The sequence below is a fragment of the Streptopelia decaocto genome, assembly GCF_964273445.1.
Source record: "Streptopelia decaocto genome assembly, chromosome: 1".
In the NCBI taxonomy this organism is placed as follows: Eukaryota; Metazoa; Chordata; class Aves; order Columbiformes; family Columbidae; genus Streptopelia; species Streptopelia decaocto.
Window position 1 is genome coordinate 147,953,782 of NC_138663.1, and position 21,634 is coordinate 147,975,415.

The following is a 21,634-nucleotide window of genomic DNA, read 5'->3' on the forward strand; positions in this document are numbered from 1 at the left end:
AAATAGAACAACTTTTTCTAACATGATTTGAAAGTCCTACTGTGAATCTTAATCAATTTTTAAATGTAAAAATATTCAAAACCAACATAAAAATTAGAACAAAAGCAGCTTTATCTGCCTTTAAATTCAGTATTATTCATGTCCACTAGCCTGAGACAGATTTCTTGTCCAAGACACAATTCTATCAGACATTTTTAAAATCCCACATAATACATTCTGTGAGTTTTTGAATTACCTGCATTCTTTCAAATGTTCTTTCTCTATATACAAATGATCCCTGAAATATCCATTGCAGGGAGAGTAAAAAGAGGTAATAAAGAAATGTAAAGCTTTCAATCAGTTAATAAACCAACACCTTTTGCCAGAGATCTCATCACAGAATTATCTTCAATAAGAAATGTTCTACAAATTATTTTTAAAAACGCAAAAGCTTCAGATGGTAACTGGAAATATATTTTATTGCTCAGATAATCCCTTTGCTTTTTTTTTTTTTTTTAAAGCTAGAAAATCTAAAACTGATATATTAATAGGAATGGAAAAAAGAGATTTCAAAGGAGATCTCATCTGAAGAACAGGAAAAAAAAACCACACAGACCCAACTCCAAGGTCTGGAGGATGAAAAAAAGAAAACCATGTCTTCATTCATTTGCTGTCTAGTTTTGACTCCACTGTAGTGCTGTTTATCTTTGCTTAACTCACTTCAGATGTTCTGGTCAGTAGCATTTGGATGTCTCTGCTCATATAAGCAGTCATATGAATGTCAAGAACAGCATGGATAGCCACGAAACATAGCAGCAGCATGTATTAATGGCGTCCTGAATCCACCAAATACCTGAGGCTCCGCAGGACATACACTTCTGTTTTTAGTTTCCACCCAGGAAATAGTAGAAGAAACAGTAATAAATCTATGCCACTGAATAAAAGCATGTAAGTAAACAGTGCAAATGTGTCATTATCTCCAAAATAACTCCAGTGACACCATGCCAAAGGGAAGCTCTATCCTGACACGGAGCAGAAGATGAGGCAGGCCAGGACAGGACAGGACAGCACTCTGAGCAGCCACCCCAGCAACCTGGTTACCTTGTGAAATAATAATCCCGGCCCTCTCTGCCACTGTTATAAACTGGTGTGTGCTGAAAAGAGAATTTTACCTGGAACTAAATGAGAAACTCATAGACAATTATCATATCGTGATAAAACTTATTGGCTTACCATGTGTACATTTAAGGACGTGAGATGAGAACAAAAGTAATATAAAGGTACCTCTACTCTCCCTTTGTACTTCTTTTGCTGATCAGATGCAGATTTCACGAAGCTCAGTGACTGTGAAACATAGCATTAACTATCCCAATTCATAATGCTATACAGCAAGGATACTTCCAAAGACAGGGAAACATATTCCTGATTTGTAGTCACTCATCTCCGTGCTGTGAGCACCCAACAGTCTCTATTTTTATTTTTGTTGAGTGGCCTGTGGCTTTCCATTGCAGGTAAAGATTTTAGTGTTTTCAGCAAAGCCAACACAAAATATAAAATAAAACAAAATGAGTGTGTTTTACATGAGGAAACATCTGCCAGCAGTTTGTGCTCAGGAAATGGGCAGTGGAAACCTGGAGGAAGCTCTTTGCAGACACTGCCTGGTCTTTTTATAGAGTGGCCCAATAAACAATTATTCCAGCTCAGAAACCCAGTCCCTGGGCTGACCAGTTGATCTCTCACCTCCCTGTTTTACAACAGGAGAAATCCATGACCCATTGCCTATTTCAAAAGCAGTTTTAAAGCTGCAGGCAATGGTTTTTGACCTCACTCCAGCTTATCTGGCAAAGTGCACTGTTCACAGGCTACTCAGATTAACAGCTGCAATGAAAGAGAGCCCCGCGATAAGCAGCTCTTGGGTTTTCTTTTGTTCGGACACGCCAACTGATGTGCTTTGGGGATTACTGCATTGTCATGGTGGTTTCATAACTGAAAGGGGAGTAGATATCTTTTCAATTCAGCAAATGAACTGCCAGGTGCAGGTGTGAGAAAGACAAACAGAAAGGACTGGCCTTAATGCAGAGAGGAAAACGGCAGGTCATTTCATGACAGAACTTGAAAGTAATGGTCACATTAAAAAACGGACAAATGGAAGAAGAAATATTATGCCTTAGCCATATATTCTCTGTTTGTTCTGTGTCACTGGTTCTGCCTCCAGGATAAAAACCTGGTGTCAGAGACAGAAGAAAGACCAAGTGGTCAGCTTAAACCTAACCAAGCAGTTCTCTTGGTTTGTTTCCTGATTCTTGGGAAACTTTTCATTAAGTCATACAGGGAACACTGAACCAATTCACTGACTCCCACAGCTCCTGAGTACTCACAGTGCTTGCATGCCTTCAGCAGAAGAGAGAAGCAATGCCTGATAGCAATACTTTTCAAAGTATTTTTCATTTATGAACACAATCCATTCAAACTTGCTTGAGATCAGCTGGAGTGACCTACCTTTTGCCCAATAAAAGTTTTTCCTGTTGAAACCAAACATTTTGGTGTGACTGCAACAGCTGGGAAACAGATTTAAAAGTGTCACTGGCATACTTTTAGCATCCCATGTTACTATGTTGTTCATGGCTAGTCTGGGGCATGTCATTATCTCTCCCAGTATCTCATATGAATATAGACAGGGACTTAAATCTTGTGAAGAAACCTTACCTCACACACTGTGATCCATAACCCTGTAATGTCAAGTTAGTTAAGAAGTGTACCTGTCTAGAAAGTGCTATAAAACATAAATGGTTGGCCACAGCAATGGGACAGACCCTCAGACATTTATTAAATGATTATGGTGCAGTACATGGTGAAAATGAAACCAAGTTACTTCTAATTCATTCAGTCCTATTTATCTTAGGCACCAACAAATAAGAAACTGTTTTGCAATTTAGATTAAATATTTGTAAGAAAATGAAATATTCCAAGATGGTTGACAATGACAGAGACAAGTTAAAATCATTTTGCTGGAGCCACTGACTGATATTTAATGTTGTTGGCAGTAAATTATCATACTTTAAATGATAGATCATAGAATAGATCATAGAACGGTTTGGGTTGGAAGGGACCTTAAAGATCATCTAGTTTTGACCCCACTACCATGGGCAGTGACACCTTCCACTAGATGAGGATTCAAAGTCTTTTTCCTTCATGAGATTAAACAGGAGCTCATAAACCAAGCCAGAAACACTGTTCAACTATTGGCTGCTGCTGCACCTCCTCCTTTGCTCTCCTCACGCTCAGGAGGAATAGAAACTCCACCCAAACTTTCATTCTGCTTCTGCCTGAAAATCTAAGTGGGTGCACAGTCATCAATACAGCCAAGGACTGAAGATATTCAATCGGGAAAAATTCTCTGGCAAGTTTCTTTTTCCTTCTTTTTTTTTTTTTTTTTTTTTATTTCTTGAATCACTTCCCAGCCACTAATCCAACCTCTTGCTATAATCAACTGTACCTCTGGGAAATTGTGTGTGAGTCAACAAGGAAATGAAAGGAAATATTTTGGTGATGTTTGCTGTTGGGATTGAAATGTCTTTTTATCTTTTCTGGATGGTATTTTTAATTGAGGCAATTTCCGTAGCCTCCTTTTAAGTGTAACTTTCCTCCGATCATATTCTGGAGCTCTGAAGGTTATGGCTAAGAGCAGTCCTCCTTGAAAGAAATCCAGAAATCAATAACTAGTTATCATAAAATGGGACAATCAGCAGTAGAATTAACTAGATTTATTTAAATAATTGAAGTCTAACAACCTTTAGTTAATGATTTATCTAGTTCACTTTATTTTTCTGCAAAAGAAATCATTATATAGCAGAGAGCTCTAAGACTGAAAAGCTCCAGGAACAAAACACAGAAAAGCTTTCAAATATTTTTGTGAGTATGAGGTCCAAAGGGTGTTAGAAGGTGTTTCTGTTTATTTTCCTTAAGAAGGTTTGGGTCCTGCTTGCTGAATTCAATGGGAGTTGTTATGCTCTGCCTTCTTTTGAATCATACCTCTAATCAATTACTTTTTCCTGCCTTTCAAAAGGCACATACTTACAATCAAAATTTTACATAAATATGTCTGGTAAAATGTTTAAAGATGGATTTTTATTTTTTTTTTCTCTTTCCATACCTGAGTAAATGGAGTGATTTTTAGAGATAGTGAGACCCACCAGCAGCAATATACCAAGTATTTCTGAAAATCAGATCCGACTTTAAGGATCCCATATGTGGATCCAGATAGGCCAAATCATAGCCAAAGAAACCAGAAGACAAGGAACTCAGTCTATAAAAGATATCTCAAGAACGGATCGGTAAATTTAGATATTTTTTTTCAGAGCAACCATGTTAATTCCAAGCCTTTCTTTCTTCATGCAGTGTTCAATGGTCCTGGATAAAATGGCAGATTTGAGTCTGGAACAGACAGTGGATCGAGCTGAGTTACGTGAAATGAAAGGTATTCCCTTGACAACAGCAATATACAGCATATGGGACCAAGTGTGGAAGTTCAAAGCCAGACCTGACGATCTGCTCATCTCAACCTATGCAAAAGCAGGTTGGTATGGGAAGGAAACAGAATAGAAAAGATTGTGATAGTGCTTATTATTGGAACTGAAAATTAAGTTTTTCTATTGTGGCTAATATTTGTTTGATCCCAAACCAGACATATTTTAAAGACATGAAGCTCTGTCAGCTGTCATGAGTGACTTTTGATTTCTTTGTCAGAAGTGACAACCATCTATTATTACTGAAGTTCAAATGGTCACAGTCCAATTACTTACACTTAAAGGTTCCCATTAATTTAGGTTATATACACATATATTAGTAGCAACAATAGTCTTCCACCAATAGATATTGATTTAGCAAAGCCATGTAAAAGTAATCATTACTAAGAAATAATAGAAACCAGTTGAACAACTATGGATTTTATTGTGTATTTAGGGAATGACTCGGTGTGTAAACCAGTACTGATTTCTGGAAACAGGTTAATTGTTTTAATGAAATAACCAAATTAACTTAATAATTTTAGCCAATAAAATAAAATACCCACCATTAATATTAGCTATCTGTTATTTTATCCACTGATTAGCCATTTAGCTCAGTACTATTGCTCCTCTTGATCACTTACTGCACAGGAAAACAATGAATAATAAGCATCAATATTAATCCTGGATGAATAAAACCATGTAAAGTCAAGGGGATTCAGGAACAGATTCATGAACATTTTATGAGTATTAAAAGAATAATTACTTGAATTAGAAAGAACTTTTAAGTTCGATTTGGTTTTTTGGTTGTGGGGTTTTTTTGTTGTTTTGGGTTTTTTTTTTCGGTAGGAAAAATCACATTACCAAACAAACAAAAAAAATCAAACCTGAAAACTTTTAATTTATTTCCTCTATACTGAAAGGAAAAACACATTATTTTATCCAACCTGGATTAAAGCCTCTCAGGCATTGAATTAAAAAGGACTATAGTTAGGAATCCATTCAACATTATGTTGTATCTGCCAGAGATGTACAATTCAAACATCTTAAGAGGGGCTGAGTTTCCTACCCACATTGCTTTCTGAGTTATCCCTTAGCCTGTTCTCCAGTTGACCTGCCACAGTACCTCAGAGGAGATGTGGTTAACCCAGTGACCATGGCTATTAAGGAAAAGATGTTCAGGAAAGACAGAATAACTCTCACAAGGTGTTGCAATACCTAAGGCAGATGAAAGGTTGTACTGACCTTCGTTGGAGCATTTCAAATGGAAATATTGAAAATACTGCAATTTTTTTACATTTTCAAACAGTATGAAATTTTTACTCACTCAAAGTTCAGGTATTGCATTTTTTCATTCAAATTCAGAATGAAAATAATGTTGAAATACCTGAGTTTTTATGAGGTATGAAAACTGGGAGGAGGGAATTTCATTCTTCTCTGCAAATAATACAATCTCTAAATAATAGTGAGTTTATCCCAGAGCATTTTTCATTACTGACATGAGGGTGGAGGCTTTCTGTTGGCAACAAGAAGCCTGTCTAAAATGGAATCCCTGAAACTGTGTTTTGGGAACTACCTTGGTATTCCTAATTATGCATTTTTCCTCCACTACCCTCTCTTTCCTCTTTGTTCATCATCTTCTGTGCTGCTCCTTTCTCCTTTAATAGGGTGTCTATCCTTCTGGCTTTCAGCTTCCTAGCAGAAAAGACTCTTGGCTGTCCCTGAAGGAAATGTCTAAACACTGGTATTTTCAGGTACCACATGGACACAGGAAATAGTGGATATGATTCAACAAAATGGAGATCTTGAGAAGTGTAGACGTGCCACTACTTACAGACGCCATCCTTTCCTCGAGTGGTACATCCCAGAGCCTTCATCTTTGCGTTACTCAGGTAAATATTAGACAAATAGGTTTATATTTCAGACAAAATGAAATAAAACAAGCACCCAGTGCTGCTGCCACAGGTTTCCTGGGAAAGGTCCCGCTTGCTTTGTCACTGAGCTGTGCACCATGCTGGGTATTAGGGATCAGTTCTATTGCTTTAATATAAACATCTAGTGCTACTCCAGCCAATGCAAGGCTGGCAGATGTGACACGGGCACTACTGAAGACCATGCTGTCCTGGGGTGGCATCTGAAATCTGTGTGTGATACTCCACAGTACCTAAACCAGCAGCAGATATGCATAAAATGGCAATATGTGGGCTGTATGGAAGAGAAACCTATGCCACGGATACATTCCCAAAAGGTGGATAACGTTTTTGGTGGCTTTGCTACTGAGTAACTGTTGTAAAATTCTAGGGTCTAGTCATCTAAACAAGCTGTGGAGCATTCAGACAACCAGCAGGCCTGGCTGTTTTGCAAAGACACTTTCCTACAAGAGTCTTCCCCCAGCAAGGGCTCCCATTCCACATACTTTTCTAAGCCAGACTCTCTTCACATTTGAAGCTAAAAAGCTTGACTAACAATGCAGCAAAGTGCTACTTTTTATCTTCTAAACTAGACTGTGTTGACACAGAGACAAAAAAGTGATAAAGGATAAGAATGATAAATGAAGACAGGAAAATAAATTATAGAGGTCATGATAGATGTTTAAACATCACATATCAGCAGGTATTCCCATTTATCCATAGCTACACCAAATCTATTGTCCATCATTCTCCCAGTCTCTCTTTGCATGCTATCCAGAAAGTCTAGTTAGCCAGTCTGTTCTAGTATCCTAGAAAGAAACATGCTTTTCTTACCTACAAAGTGAAAGGACATCACTAAATATTGTGAAAGAAAAACTTTGGTTGGGTAAATATAAATTAGTATTCATCATTACCCCTTGGAATGCAGGGGTTAGACAGGGAGCCAAGAAAGCAAGTAGGTATGAAACAGTGTTGCCCCTTTCCTGCTTGAATACATGGGTAAAAATTTTTCAATAAACCCCAAAGGAGCTTATGCAATGTTGTATATGTTACACTGCTACGTAATTGCTTTGGAGATGAATGATCATTGCAAGGTGAACTGCTGAAAAGTCACAGTCAAAATCATACATCTGAGAATAGCAAAGAAGTGCTAGTGCAATTCAGAGAACAAGTCACATCTCATAATGAAACATCCCACAGGCCTGGAGTTAGCTGAAGCTATGCCTTCTCCACGAACCATGAAAACTCACCTCCCTGTGCAGCTGGTGCCTCCCTCCTTCTGGGAACAAAACTGTAAGGTAAGGCTAAAGAGGTAGGACTCAATTCTACTTCACCTATAAGGAAAGTGATATGAACCAGGACTGAATGTGGTTTCCAGAATCTTTGTGAAACCTAAAGGTCTCCCCAGATATTTTCCCTTTAATGTGCCTGTGTGAAGCTAAAAGAGTCATGACTAAGTTACCTGTGTTGGATTTCAGAAAATGGCAGCTTCAAAGCAAATTCTCTTTAGCTTCTGTCAGGCTCCAAGTGAAAACTCCAGATGCTCAATATCAAGCATGTGTAAGTTAATTTCTCTCTCTCCCTCTCTCTCTCTTTTTTCACATAAATAAAGATAATCTATGTGGCGAGAAATCCGAAAGACAGCCTGGTGTCATACTACCATTTCCACAGAATGAATAAAGCAATGCCTGAGCCAGGAACCTGGGAGGAGTTCATGGAGAAATTCATGACAGGAAAAGGTGACGAACTGCAATCAGTTGTAAAAGAGATTTTGTTCTTTTAAGAAATGTGTGACTGATTTATTTATTTCAGCTGTGCTTTGAAATCCAGTGCTGACACTCTCTGGAAGGATATCTACTGAAGGTGTTCCAGTACTAATTTCTCTTCATTCATAGGTTTTTATTGGTACCTAAAGGATTAATTTTGTCTTTACATTTGCATTTTGAAAGGGGGAAAAAAAAAAAAAAAAAAGAGCTACTCTTTATGCTATTATCATTCAGTAACATATGTAACAATTTTCAGGCTTGATCTCTTCCGTCTGAGGTTAACAGAAACCTGCTTAGAAGCCAGCTGGGAAGGAACAGTGTTTTAATTGGGTTTACTCTAGCCTGTTATATAAGAAACCAAGGATTAATTTTGTGTAAAAACGTTTGGTGTGAATATGAGTTAAGGGAGTCTTTTTACCTAATTTAATATTTTTACCTAAATCAGGCATTTGAACAAAGCCAGTTTTCTAGCTAAAGGCAAGCAACCCCAGAAGCTGATTTTTCCCTTTCCAAAAAAAAGTGCCGATACACAAGAAAGAAAACCTGCTCAGGTGGATGGCACTCTGCAATTTTGGTCATTAAAGCTTCCACAGGTCCTTAGCATTTTGCCACCATGTAGGCCTAGAAACACCACTATCTGGACCAGTATGAGAGACCTTGTGTCTTGAGTTTGACTAGCTCAGCTTGGGAGCCATCTGTCACAGTACAGATGTCTAGAACATAGCTACATCCGTCCAAGCTGGTCATCTTGATACTTGCTGGAGAGAAATAGGCACTTCTGATAGTATATCAAATATTTAAACCAGTTAGAACCACAGAATAAAGCAAGCTGGAGGTGATATTTGGTGTCTATCTGGTCCAACCCCCTGTGCAAAGCAGCACAAATTAAGATCAGTCTTGTCCAGCTGATCAGATGAATCACTCTGGAAACATCTGTTTCTCTCCATTGACTGTAAAGACAGCCTGGATTTTTCATTCAGCAGTAAACATCTGCATTTGTTGCCCTCTAAAGTTACACATGAATCCTACTCTGAGCATCCATACATCTGAGGGATTAATAGCACAAATTCTGTGATGAGCACAGAGCACAGTAGTTGTGGTCACAGTGATTCAAAACCAGCTGGGAAATGCATAGACACTGGTTATGAGGAAAACATGAGTGCCACACATAACTAAAGACAGTTTGGGCATTTTTAGCTACTGACGATGTCACTCCTTTTTCAGTGCTCTTCGGTTCCTGGTATGACCATGTAAAGGGATGGTGGAAGGCAAAAGATAAGCACCGGATCCTCTACCTCTTCTATGAAGATATGAAGGAGGTAAAAGGCTGGATGTATGTTTATAGAGCTCAGAAATCTGGAGGTCTAGTAGATGTCACCTACAATCAACAGTTTTCTATTGTAATGTCAGCCATATCAGTAAATCTTCAGACAACTTGGTCGTCACCCTGACAACGATTGCAACTTTAACACCATGTTTGATTTCTTTGCTTTTCCTGGCTCTGTATCTTATCCCATGTTATTCTCTTTACAGAATCCAAAGCAAGAAATTCAGAAGATTCTGAAGTTCCTGGAGAAGGACTTGACTGAGGATGTTCTAAACAAGATACTCCATAATACCTCATTTGAGATAATGAAAGAAAATCCCATGGCAAACTACACTAAGGACTTTCCAGGAGTAATGGATCACTCTCTTTCCCCATTCATGAGAAAAGGTACTGAGGTTTGTTACAGACATCAACTCTGTGTTCCTGGTTATTAATGTTTTAAAGTGAGCCTTAAAGTACAAGCATCCGGTGAATCATGGCTAATGGGCTTCAGGAAATAGTAGTAAATTAATCTTTTTTTTCTTTTTTTGCTTTGCTGCTTCTTAGGGGTTGTCAGTGACTGGAAGAATTATTTCACTGTGGCACAAAATGAGAAATTTGATGAAGATTATAAGAAGAAAATGGCTGATACCTCTCTTGTTTTTCGCACAGAATTGTGATTAGCAATGGGAATTATTCTCTATGATCTTCAGCATTTTCCATTTTATATATTTTGCTTTTCCTTCACACAATGCCTGTGTTTCTAGGATTTCAATATCTCTCTTTCAAACACCACTGATTTTTTGTTACCATGAGACTACACAAATTATGCAGAAGTTTAGGTTGGTCTCCCTGAACTGGATACTTCTCGTTCATCCCTCCCACAGTAACTTTCAGCATTAACAGAAATATTTCAGACATGCTTTGGGTTTTTGTCTTTGTAAAAGTGCAGTTGATATTGCTGGTGTGTTCAAATAAACCTCTAACAGAAATTAGAAACCAACTGGAAAAAAGCTCTCAAGATAACGCAGCTGGTGTATACATAGTATGTTATTCATATGTTGCATATACATTAATCAATATATAACAACAAACAAATTTAAAAGTGATCAAGTATAAATAGAGCAACAAAAGAAGCACTTTATTTTTTCTCTTGTTTTAATCTGTACATCATAAATGCCATTGAAGTGAAAGCAAAAATACCAAACACCAATTACTTCCTTTGATAAAACTTGCCAAACGGCTACACATAAAGGCATTTATCTACAATCCAGCTGTGGAGGCAGTAGTCCCTACTGCATCAGGACAAGAAAGTTTTCTCACTGTTGCCTTTTGAAACAGATCACACGATCTTCTGTTAACCTCTGGAGAATTCTGAAAGCTGGTATGAACCAGGTCAAGAGTCAGTGCTGCGTATACCACCTCCCTCTTCTCCACCATTGTAAAAGTGTTCATCAGACACATCACGTTATTACCTCCTCCTTCTCTTCACTCTTCTCTTGTGTAGCCAAACAGACAAACATCCCATTGAGGGCTTTTAGTTGCAATAGGGCTTGGTCAATATTATCAAATAAAGACCAGTTCTTCTTTAGCATCAATACCAGCACTATAGCCATGCTTTGAGCTTGTGGGAAATTAACTAAAATGATTCATAAGCCATTTAATTACAGACAGCTGCTACCAATCCACTTTTGGATTTAATGTGCCACCACTGAGTTTGGCACACGAAAAAGGCCTCAAAGAGTTCCTGCTTAGCTGAGTTTGCACTCTGAATGTCAGGGGGAAAACAACACAGATGACAGCAGCTGGAGGAAAATACTTGCCTTAATCTCATTCAGTCTAGTTTAGTCTATTATAACAAAGAAAATGTTTGCTGAGGTTACTTCTCTTGGGCCTGTGGAGAGTTCCAAGGATTTAGTAATAAGAGCAGCTGTCAAGGTGCACAGTCCATTTCAGATTATCAATTTAATCCAAATATCTAAAATGAATGCAGTTCTCTAAAGGGTAGCAATATCTTGCATCAAGTTTGAAAACAAACAAAAAACTTCCTGCTAAATGTAGAAGTTACACTGTCAGTTCCTGGCACACTAAGTTTCCCCTGAAAATGCAGGAAACACTGAAACAAGATGCATTGATTTAAGTTAACAGAGATTCCTGCCCACAATAAAGGATGTATCAGTGAACTGACTACCTGAGAAAGAAAAAAAACATCCAGCAGAGATGCCAGCAAGGCTAAATATTAGCCCAAGGAGCTTTCTGGCACTTGTTCGGTTTTTTGTTTATGATTAACTTTATTTGCTATCTTACAATTGCCAATATGAGGAAAAGGCGTTGCCTGCTCTCTGGCATATTTCCATCCTCTTGGGTTGCTCCCTGAAATCACGAGTCAGCTTTGTTTGTCAATCTAATCCTCATTCAGTGTCATAAGACCAATCAGTAAATGAAAAACCTGCTTAAGGCAGTAGTTTGGTGACATTTTATCAGCAGTGCTGCACAAAAGGTTGCACAGATGACGTATTTGCTCCTCCTTTGAAATCTCTGAATCTATCAGAAGTGCAAAATGCTGATGGTAGCTGAAGCCTGGTCTGAAAGAGACCTTCACAGCCACTGCAAGGAGAGAGCCAGCATATCATAAGGGGCTCATGTCACGTTGGAAAAGTCACCTCTGCTCTTACTTCCTCAGGTAACTCTTCACCAAGCTGCAATGAAGCTGCTCTGGAAAACAGATAAAAAGTAACACAGGTCAGAGGGAAACAAACACTGCAGATATGGTTACATTAAAACTGGCTTTTCTTATCCTATTGATATTATCCTTGTATTTATTCAAAGACAGAAAAGTTAATCTTCATGACAAAATATAGCTGGCAGGGGATAGAAAAGTGGGATGTTTCTGCTTTTTAAGCCCTCTCAAGCCACCACAGTTGAGAAAGAACAGCCTGTGGATTCAATCATAATTTGCAAAATATTATTAATTATACCAGTGTAAAGCTACAGGGAACAGTGAATTGTTACCTGTGAAAATGATTGGATGTGTAGTTACCAGGAAAGTTTGGAAAAGGAGTTAATGGGCTGTATACGTCCCCTAGTGGGCCTGAAGACCACCGTGCTTTGGTGTCTATGACGGTATATCAGCATAGATATGCACATGCTTCTGGATAGATGACTGGAGGGTGCCTCCATCTAGAGCACCTTTAACTTACGTATCTTTAGGTTTGTTGGTTGTTATGTACAGAAGAACTGATGTGTTTGTATACAAAGATTGTTTCTTAATACCAACGCAAGTTGGTGAGAAGTTTAATTTATTTTTACACAAGATACTGTAAATCAATGAGCAACTGCAGAAGGAGACTGTACATGTTAAGCTAAATTATTTTGAATAAATTTAAACGACTGTCAATTTTCTGGTGCAAACAAGTGACTCTGTTTACTATGGTGATAGAGCCCTGTACAAAGCTCTATTGGACATATATCCTGAGTATAGACCTATGCTTTATTTTTCACACAGTTACCTAGATGCATGATTTTACTAACCTTCTTATACAGGTGCAACTTCTTCCATGTCAGTTTAAAAAGAACTTGTGTCAGTTCAGCTAATGCAATCTCACAGCAACTTCTTCAATGCCGCTCCTCTCTTCCCTTACAAGAGAGCACCTGCAGAGTTTTGATAGCTGGAAAACTTTGCTATTCATCTCTAATAAAGGTTTGAAAATCAGTGTTGACTAATACACATCAGTTGTTCACATGGTTTTGTTTTGGAGCTCTACCTAAACAAATCCTCCCACAGGAATGGCTGAAGATTCCTGCTTCGATATAGATCTTTTTACAGGAACTGCTGTATTAATTCTAGGGTAGTCACAATGGTCCTTTAGCTTGACTGCCATTAGCAATTAGGGGAGCCATTTTACTTTCACATGGAATGCAAACATCTATGAGACAGAATGGAAGAAGCACCAAGTTTCAAAAAAATAAACAAAGAGACAGAGAAGGGAGCTGTTCTATCTTCTTAGCTAGCACTCAAAGACAGAGGGACACTGCTTTCCTTTCCACTAATTTTACTGTAGATGATCTGCTTCATGCTTGGACTGAAAGTCACTGTTCCTCCAGTTAGGAAACAGACTGCAGACAGAAAGTAGTTTCTATGTAATTTGTCCTATCTATATAGGATATGGATACACTACCCTATAATATATGCCTTATATGTTTTTTATAATGATTTATGTCAACATGTTCATAAAGAGCCTTATCTTTACAACAAGGTTAATTATTAATTCTGGAATTTTCCAGAGGTACATTAACATTATATTTTAAGCCTGGATGGAAGCTTTCACTTCCTTCAGGTCCTCAAGGAGTGATGCAAGCCCTGTCTCTGTGTAGGCTGCAGGTGAGCCTAGAGGCACACTGTGAGAGAAAGTTAAGCCCTTCATACTCATAGTATGCAACCAAACTGTGCTGCCAGACCTAAAGCCACGGGCTTAGGCTGGATAACAAGGCTCTGCCCACCCTCCAGACTAAGCACAGACTTAGGCACTGTGTAGGTGGATCAGGAATGCTGTTATGCAGCAGTGTTCCATGGCTAATGTTGAAGAGACAAATTACTCATGGATTATTTTGCAAAAGGGCTTCGGCAAAGCCTGCTGCAAGGGTAGTTGGTATTTATCAGCAGTGTGAGCTCAGACTGCCTTTGGGACTGTGTGAAGGCTCACAGTTGAATTATGGTCATCTACCATGATCATAGAGACAGAGAGATTATGTCAAAAGCAAGCCACATTGCGTCCTGCTCTAGTACAGGCAGGCAATGTAGGTGTAAGTATAGTCTCAGGCTTGGGGGTTTTGCAGATGAGCTGTAGAACACCAAACCCCTTACTTTTCAGTTTCCTATTGCAATTTAAGACCAAAGTTAAGGACTACGTATCCAATTTTTTTTTAATGCCTAACCAAATCCTTCACACACAGAGTAGTATTGAGATAAATATAAAGGACAGCACTGCCCTTGCATCTTATTTATTCACGTAAACATTCAGATTAACCTCCCCTTTTACACTTTATTAGCCTTTTTCATTGTACCTGTAGCCTCTCCCATTCCACTCCAGTGGGAACCTGCTAAACCTTAAACCAACCCAACAAAATGGCCACAGTCAGCCAAAGGGTTTACAGTTCACTTGTACGTGGCAGGGAACATATACAAATTCATACCCTGCCTTCATTTATACTAATATGGCATGTAGAAAAGAAATAAAAGTAGCTCAAAGCAAGAATGCTGACTGGCCTGGCATAGTGCACAAGCAAAAGAGGTTGTCATCTTTAGAACCTGTTGGAAAGGCAGACTCTACAGTGGGAAGAATTTAAATCACCGGCTCTTGTATGCTGGAAACACATTCCTCAGTTGCACAATTACAGTAATTTTCTCATTCTGTGCTCTTTGGAAAATTCCTGCAGGTCTAATAATCTCCATGATAGTGCACAAGCATTTGTACGTTGCCTTTATGTGACAGCTAATCACAGCCCTGTGGGACTTGGCCTCTCAACAAAAGAGGAATTTATAGTTTGTTATGCTCTGTCCCAGCATATCTCATAAATGTCTTGACAATCTTGTTTTACATAAACAGTGTTATTTTAAAAGATGAACTAATTATCTTTTACATAGACAATAAAATTATAGAATATAGAAAGCATATATTCTTGTTTTTCTTACTTATCTTGTCCCAAATTAGCTGCATGCAATATGTATCACCTTACTGGCTCCTTCTAGATAGGCAAGATGTACTATTCATAAACTGTTAAAGAAAATTATGTAAGCCTATAGCACGTATGAATCAACATTTTTTCCCACAAAATACAGAGCAACTGGTACTTTACTGTAACACGTTGAAAAAAACAGCGCTCAAAATCCTCAATCTTTTTTATTCCAGTTATTCTAGAAACTATTCCTTAACCAGGATGCTTTGCAACTGCCATTGCAATTCAAGACCAGAATGAAAGACTGTCAAGACTGTCTCATTTGTAAAACATGTCTAAATTACATTGCACGAAATGGAGGGAGGTGGGAGGGGAGAATTGGCCTGTCTCTGTCAAATACCTGTCTCACAGGAGCAGGAAGCTACGTCAGGGGCTGAGTGCTCTCTAGCCAGAATCAGTTTCAGAAAGCCTACAATAAGTGAGCTAGTGGTTCATTGTTTACAGTACAAACACATCTGAAACCCCTTTGCGCGTCTGCCTTGGACCATCTCCAAAATCAGTTTCCTCATTGGCTAAGTCATGAAATGACCTAAGAGTTGGATCATAATACATATTTTATGAGGATAGACGAAACATTTTTTTCTCTGGGGTTTTCCAAAAGAGAAAGTAAGCTTTCCTCTAGCATTCTCCCCAAACATCCAACTTCAATCGCAGGCTGACCTGGAAGGAAAGAGCAGTGCAGTATGGCATAGGTAAGGGGTCAAAAGCATTTGCCACAGGACGGTTCTGCAAGGACTGTGTCTAGGAAGGCTCTTCTTGAAGTTGTATGAAACCCCCATATTTGACTACAGCAGCGCAGGCCTAGGTACCCAGTTCAGAGTCTCCCAAAGAGAACGGGAAGACTGCTTAGTGCCCTGTAGGGCTTCTAAAAAAGTATAATAGAAGTAAAGGAAAAACAGCTTCTTGCAGTTTGGTTAGGGAGATCTATTTCTTGCCAGCAACCTCTGTGAGAGCATGGAACCATATGGTCCTGCTGCAGTTGTGTACCTGCATAGTTTACAACAGACAATAAATATATATATTGTACAGTGAATGCATTGGAGGAAAAAAAGACAAGGAAATCATTTCTGAGGTGAAGAACCTTTCTGCCTTTTGTCACTGTCATTTGTATTTTAAAAGAAGAATGACAATAAGCAGACTTGGAAAATGCAGATTATTCTTCCAAAAGCAGCATTTTGACTCACATTACTCTTTTTTTTTTTTTAATTAAAATAATAGGCATTCTCTCATGACACCATAATTAATTTGGTGATATTCAATATTTATCCAGTGAAGTGTAAATAGAATCATATCCCTAAATTTTTTCTCCCAGGCAACTTCTCATTAAAAATCAATTACTTATCACAAAACGTCAAAAAGCATTCAGGCATTATGAAAGGGCATCCATGGTTACAATGAAAAATGTGTGCACTTAAAAGTAGGTATTTCTCCCCTCAAACACCTACCCAAATGGCCATAAAATGTCTTTTAATTAAAAACAAGCAAACAAACAGAAAGACACAACAGAACTACAAGCCCTAATACTTGGCTTCTGCTATTTGCTCTGGTACAGTCCTTCGTATCTGATGTTTGATAAACAACTTAATCACTTTGTGTTTCCATCAAGATATTAAAAACAGGATCCTAAATCCTTAAGTACCTGTCGGAGCACATAGCTGTTCATCTCACACTCTCCTTATGGCGACAGTGACAGACACTTGCCTAACACCAGGCTCCCCATAAGGTGCCCTTACAGCAGTGCGTACCCCTCAGGAGCCCTTCAGGAATAGGAAGTGGAGGGGTGCAGGCGTGTTGTAGCCTCTTCCCCTGTGCCATTTTCATTAGACAGAGAGCGTGCGGCGGGCAGCATTACCCGCACCACTTGCCTTAAGCCACCTTTCAGGTGGGTTTTGCCGCCGAAGCAGCGTGAACAGAGTACAATCCCTGTCAGGCGACAGCAGCTGGGCAGGGCTGTACCACATCCCGCCCTTTCCGCACGCCCCCCCCCCCCGCTCCCCGACAGTGAGCCGTTAAACGCCGGCGTCACCCGCCGGGGGGCGGGGCTGGGCGCTGAGGAGGCGGGGCTCAGGTGATGGACGTTCTCTGACCCTCTGCCGGCACCGGAGCGGGGAGTTGCTGCGTTACCGGCGTACGTGGATGACGAAGGCGGAAGTGGGTCGGGGAGGATGTAGCGGCGCTGACAGCGGCTACGGCGCCGCCGCGATTTCCCTACCTCTGCAGCCAGCCGGCTCCACCATGGAGGTAACGGGGCGAGCGGAGGAAGAGGGGACGCGGACCCGTTCAGTGGGGGGAGGGGTGTCCGCTGCTGGGAGGGGGGCTCGCGACCTTGGGCTGCGGGGCGGGGGCGGAGCGAGGTGCGCGCGCCACCCCAACCCCCTTCCCTCAAAGCGGGTGGTGCAACCCGCTCCCCGCTCGCGCACAGGCCCCTCCGCGCGCCGCCAGCGGCCGTTGGCAGGCGGTTTGTCAGCGCCCGGGGCAGTCGCGCCGGTCGGGTGGCGCCGCTCGCCTCAGGGCCCGCCGGCGGCTGCTGCGCGGCTGCCAGCGTGGCGGGCAGGGTAACCCGCGGGCCGCGGCGCGACCCTTCGCCTCCTCACCGGAATGGTGCGGCCCCGCTGGGCGGGAACTGTGATGGGGTGCGATGCTCGGCCCGCCGCGCTCCCGGCTGCGCTGGACAGGGGTGGGCGCTTCGACTGTGCACTGTGGCGGTGTGAGCGCCGGTGCGGGCTTCAGGGGTTGCTGAAGTGCCTCCTGCTGGAAGGTGGGGATGTCACCGTGTTTGTATGGGATGGGGGAGATCAGCCAGTGCTGACTCAAGGGCAGAAACATTCAGGTGACACACGGTGGATGTGTGGAGTGGTTACTCTTTCAAAGTACCCACGGGTGAACAAGCATTCCTTCCCTATTGAAATGACCTGATGCGTTAACAGTATGCCAACTATGAAATGCTTACCAAACACGCGCATAGGATCACTGAAGTGTATATACATCTAGTGTAGCTTTCATAACCACCAAGGCAAACCCGAAGGCAAGGCTGTAGAGGTTAAAATTCATACATTACATTTAACTCTCCTTGTAGTTTCTGAGCTGCACACCTTGTAACTATGGCTCTGCTTTCTGAAATGATCACAACTCAGAATAAGTTTTGATGTCACTTGGTACGATTAGAATTAGTGGTGTCTAAAAGTCACATGCTGCTCAGGAGGTCGCTGTTTGTAATGGTCATTACTGCCACAGTTCTCATCAAAGGCTGATATATTGTGTTCATACATTGGTTAGGCTTCCTAAAAGTATCTTTAGCTGTTGCAAAAGTAAGGGGTAGACAGCAATTAAAATACACAGAACATGCTGAACTGTGGCTTTGAAACACCTTAGTGTAGGTAAAGAGGGCTTTAATTAAAAAGAAAAAATTGTCTCTGCATCTGTCAGTAAAGTATGAAAGCATACCCAGTTTTCAGAATGGTGGGATAGAAACTTGAGAATATTTGCAGGATTCATTTTTGTGCTTAGAAGTGTACTTACAATCTGCTGTCTCACAGTTTGGATGCAACTAATCAATGAAAAGTTCAGAGGTTTTTTAGTAACCATCTTCCTTGTTGTTCTTTTAACTGAGATGGGTGAAACCCTTTGCACCAGCTGCTTCTGGTTTCTATTACCAGAACAACAAAACTGGATGCATTCTCTTACATGATACATGGTTCTACTTCTCTGCATATTAGCTTAAAGGAGAGTGAAAGTAATGTGTAGATTCATCAGACCTTGCTGTAGTATGAGGAGACATGTGCTGTCATTTTCTAAGTAGTACATTAAATTTGTTGTACTTAATTATATTGTGTAAGCCTACTGCTTGTAGTGACAGTGTTTTGTTAAATGCAGTGATGAAATATTAAGAATGTAAATGTTGACAAAGTTTTGCCTACCAAGAAAATATGAAACTTAAAAACACCTCTAGCCCATGTGATACAGAGAGCAATAACTGTAACTGCCTTTGTCCTTGGTTGGTACTTGAACTCATATTTCTAATTATGACCTTTCTTCTTATCTGTGTCAGCTGTTCTTTCCATTAGTCAGCGATTCTTCATTCTAGTAGTGCTTACATCCAGTTTGTTTTTTCCTTAGTTTCTACTGTAAGGGTTTTTTTTTTTTGTCAGAATAAAGAGAGTAGCAAAATAAAAGTCAAAGTAAGTGGATATACATATTCACACACACACATATGTAGATTTTTAAAAATACAGCTACCTATATATACACCCCTTCACTTTTATACACACATATCTTATAGTATAAAGGAAAAAGAAGGGTAAGCGTCAAAGCTTGGAAATGCTACCCTTAGTATATTGGAAGTGTTTGTTCCATTTTTCTTTGCCTCATCTTATTTATGTGTGTTTCTTCTTGTCCACTATAAATTAATATATAGTCTCCCAGTTTAGTTCTGTGGAAGTTTACAGCAGCAGGCATTATGTATGCATGTTAGGAATAGAGAACCCAGAGTTTGTGGAGCCTTTTCAAATATGTTTGCCAGGCCAGCACTTTTAGTGCTAACCAGTGTGTTTAAAAAAAATATAAAGGGGAGGGATATATTTTTTTCAAAAGAACATGGGCTTTGCAGAGTCTTTTCAAATATATTTGTTAGGCCAAAAATTTTAGTGATAACGAGTGTGTTTAAGAAAGAAAGAAAAGAAATGGAGGGGTATATGTGGTTCAAAAGTTCCCAAAGTTTGATTTAACTGCTATTCCTCTTTGTTTGTTTGTTTGTTTATGCCTTTTTTAAGAACAAGGTAGTGAGTCACCCATGTAACCTCTTGGATATAAAATCATTTTTCAGCAGTGTATCAACTCTAGTTGTCACTTCGGTAATGGAATCCTAAGATCATACTGGTTTGGAAACCAGGAGTTTTCTATTCTCCTGCTGTATTGTACTGATCACAATAGACCTCTATCAATTTTTTTTCCTCATTATTCTTCTGAATAGTCCTACAATGTATTTTTAACTTTATTTTCTTGAGCTTTCACTATATTCAGTTATTCTCAGTGTTTGCAGACTTTCATTTATTTCCTTTGGTTGTCTTTCATTAAAAAGTTCAGTTACCACAGATGGTGCTTTATTTTGTTGTAGGTCCAAGATGCTGGGCAAGAGGTGGTGGCATCTTCCGTCACACCAGGATCGGGCAAATCAAAGGTAATCAGTTCTCACAAGTGTAATTTATTTGGATAGCAGTAGTTGAAAGGGTTACTGCTTAGCATGCAAGCTGTGAGTAACCGGAAGACAAAAAGGTATTTTTAAACAGTTTCCTGTCTTCTAGACTTCTTGAAAAATTGGTTTATAAACACTGGGCTGAAGTGTTTTGGAAAACATGAGGAAAAAATATCTTACTTTTCACTTCTTGTTATAATATTTGATAGTACATTATTAGCCTCCAGTTTTGGCAGTTGTCTGTTTCATAATGCACACAGACCTCTTTGCATATGTTGGAAGTAAATTTAAACAATGCCAATGTTAGGTCAACATGCTATTTTCAGAACATTGTTCGAATTATCTTATGGAATTGTAATCCTTCCCAACCAAGTTTTCCTGTCTAACTGATGCTGCTGGTTTTGTGCTCTAGAACTATTTGGAAAAGTACAGAACTAGGAGTAGTTTCTATTATTGCCCTTGAAATAACAGAACAGTAGTAACTTGGACTGTTACTGTTCTTGCAAGTGTGTGGTAAGACCATTTCTTGCCCAAAAATTTAATTTCTTAGGTGTGAGATGCTAAAATGCCCTGTTTTCTGCTTACCACTGGGTTGGAGAGCACTGACTTCTCTAACATGTACCTTGTTACAGCTGGACACATTGCCCAAAGAAGAGCTCATCAAGTTTGCAAAAAAGCAAGTGATGCTTATACAGAAAGTGAAGTCAAGATGTACAGGTACGTTACTGGAAAGAGAAAAATTTTTGCCTTAATGCTTAGTGCTATCTGACCTTACCTAATATCAGTGCATATTTTGCTGGGTAGATTTGAATTCTAGGCAAAAATCAAAAATGCTTTTCTGCAGTTTCACTGTTTGTTTTTTTTTTTTTTTTTTGTGGGAGGATAAGGACTGACATCCTTGGAGCAAGAGAGGGAAGAAAAAGACGCATTGCTTTTCTTGGGCATTAAATTAATTTAAATCCAGCAGTATGGCATGGTGGAACAATGCAGCTTGTACAAGGGTTGAAGTGGGACTTGTCATTGTCTGTTCCCCATATTGATTGCAGAGAGATCTGTTGCTTTTCAGGAAGCAGATGGGAGCTGGTATGCCTCTGATAGATTTTGCATAATTAGTACTGTTGTAGAGTACAATGGCTTCTTTAAAATACTTAACTACTTAATATTTGATCATTTGCTTCTTTAACAAAATCATAAAATATACCAACCAAATTTTTGTGTGAACCACCTAAAAGTAGCCTGTG

The 21,634-nt window shown here is 39.6% G+C and overlaps 2 protein-coding genes across 2 annotated transcripts in view; both read left to right on the forward strand.

Annotated features, from left to right (window-relative positions):
* Nucleotides 1-3,252: 3,252 nt before the first annotated feature.
* Nucleotides 3,253-10,607, forward strand: SULT1C4 (sulfotransferase family 1C member 4). Its single transcript, XM_082043764.1, has 8 exons — nucleotides 3,253-3,379; nucleotides 4,378-4,555; nucleotides 6,239-6,376; nucleotides 7,595-7,692; nucleotides 8,007-8,133; nucleotides 9,385-9,479; nucleotides 9,694-9,874; nucleotides 10,034-10,607. Exons 2-8 carry the CDS (start codon nucleotides 4,384-4,386, stop codon nucleotides 10,144-10,146), a joined length of 924 nt encoding a protein of 307 aa, XP_081899890.1. The 5' UTR covers nucleotides 3,253-3,379; nucleotides 4,378-4,383; the 3' UTR covers nucleotides 10,147-10,607.
* Nucleotides 10,608-17,307: 6,700 nt separating this feature from the next.
* GCC2 (GRIP and coiled-coil domain containing 2) overlaps nucleotides 17,308-21,634 on the forward strand; it is a 29,665-nt gene continuing 25,338 nt past the window's right edge. Inside the window, exons 1-3 of the mRNA XM_082050854.1 lie at nucleotides 17,308-17,443; nucleotides 20,316-20,378; nucleotides 21,026-21,110. Coding sequence (XP_081906980.1) covers nucleotides 17,339-17,443; nucleotides 20,316-20,378; nucleotides 21,026-21,110 — 253 coding nt within the window. The 5' untranslated portion in view covers nucleotides 17,308-17,338. The remainder of the gene's footprint in view (nucleotides 17,444-20,315; nucleotides 20,379-21,025; nucleotides 21,111-21,634) is intronic.

Excerpts from the sequence above, each read along its gene's own strand:
- SULT1C4 (XM_082043764.1), top strand. The coding sequence starts at position 4,384 with ATGGTCCTGGATAAAATGGCAGATTTGAGTCTGGAACAGACAGTGGAT. Across the intron at positions 4,556-6,238 it reads CTCAACCTATGCAAAAGCAG|GTACCACATGGACACAGGAA; the intron begins GTTGGTATGGGA and ends TGGTATTTTCAG. Across the intron at positions 9,480-9,693 it reads TCTATGAAGATATGAAGGAG|AATCCAAAGCAAGAAATTCA; the intron begins GTAAAAGGCTGG and ends TTCTCTTTACAG.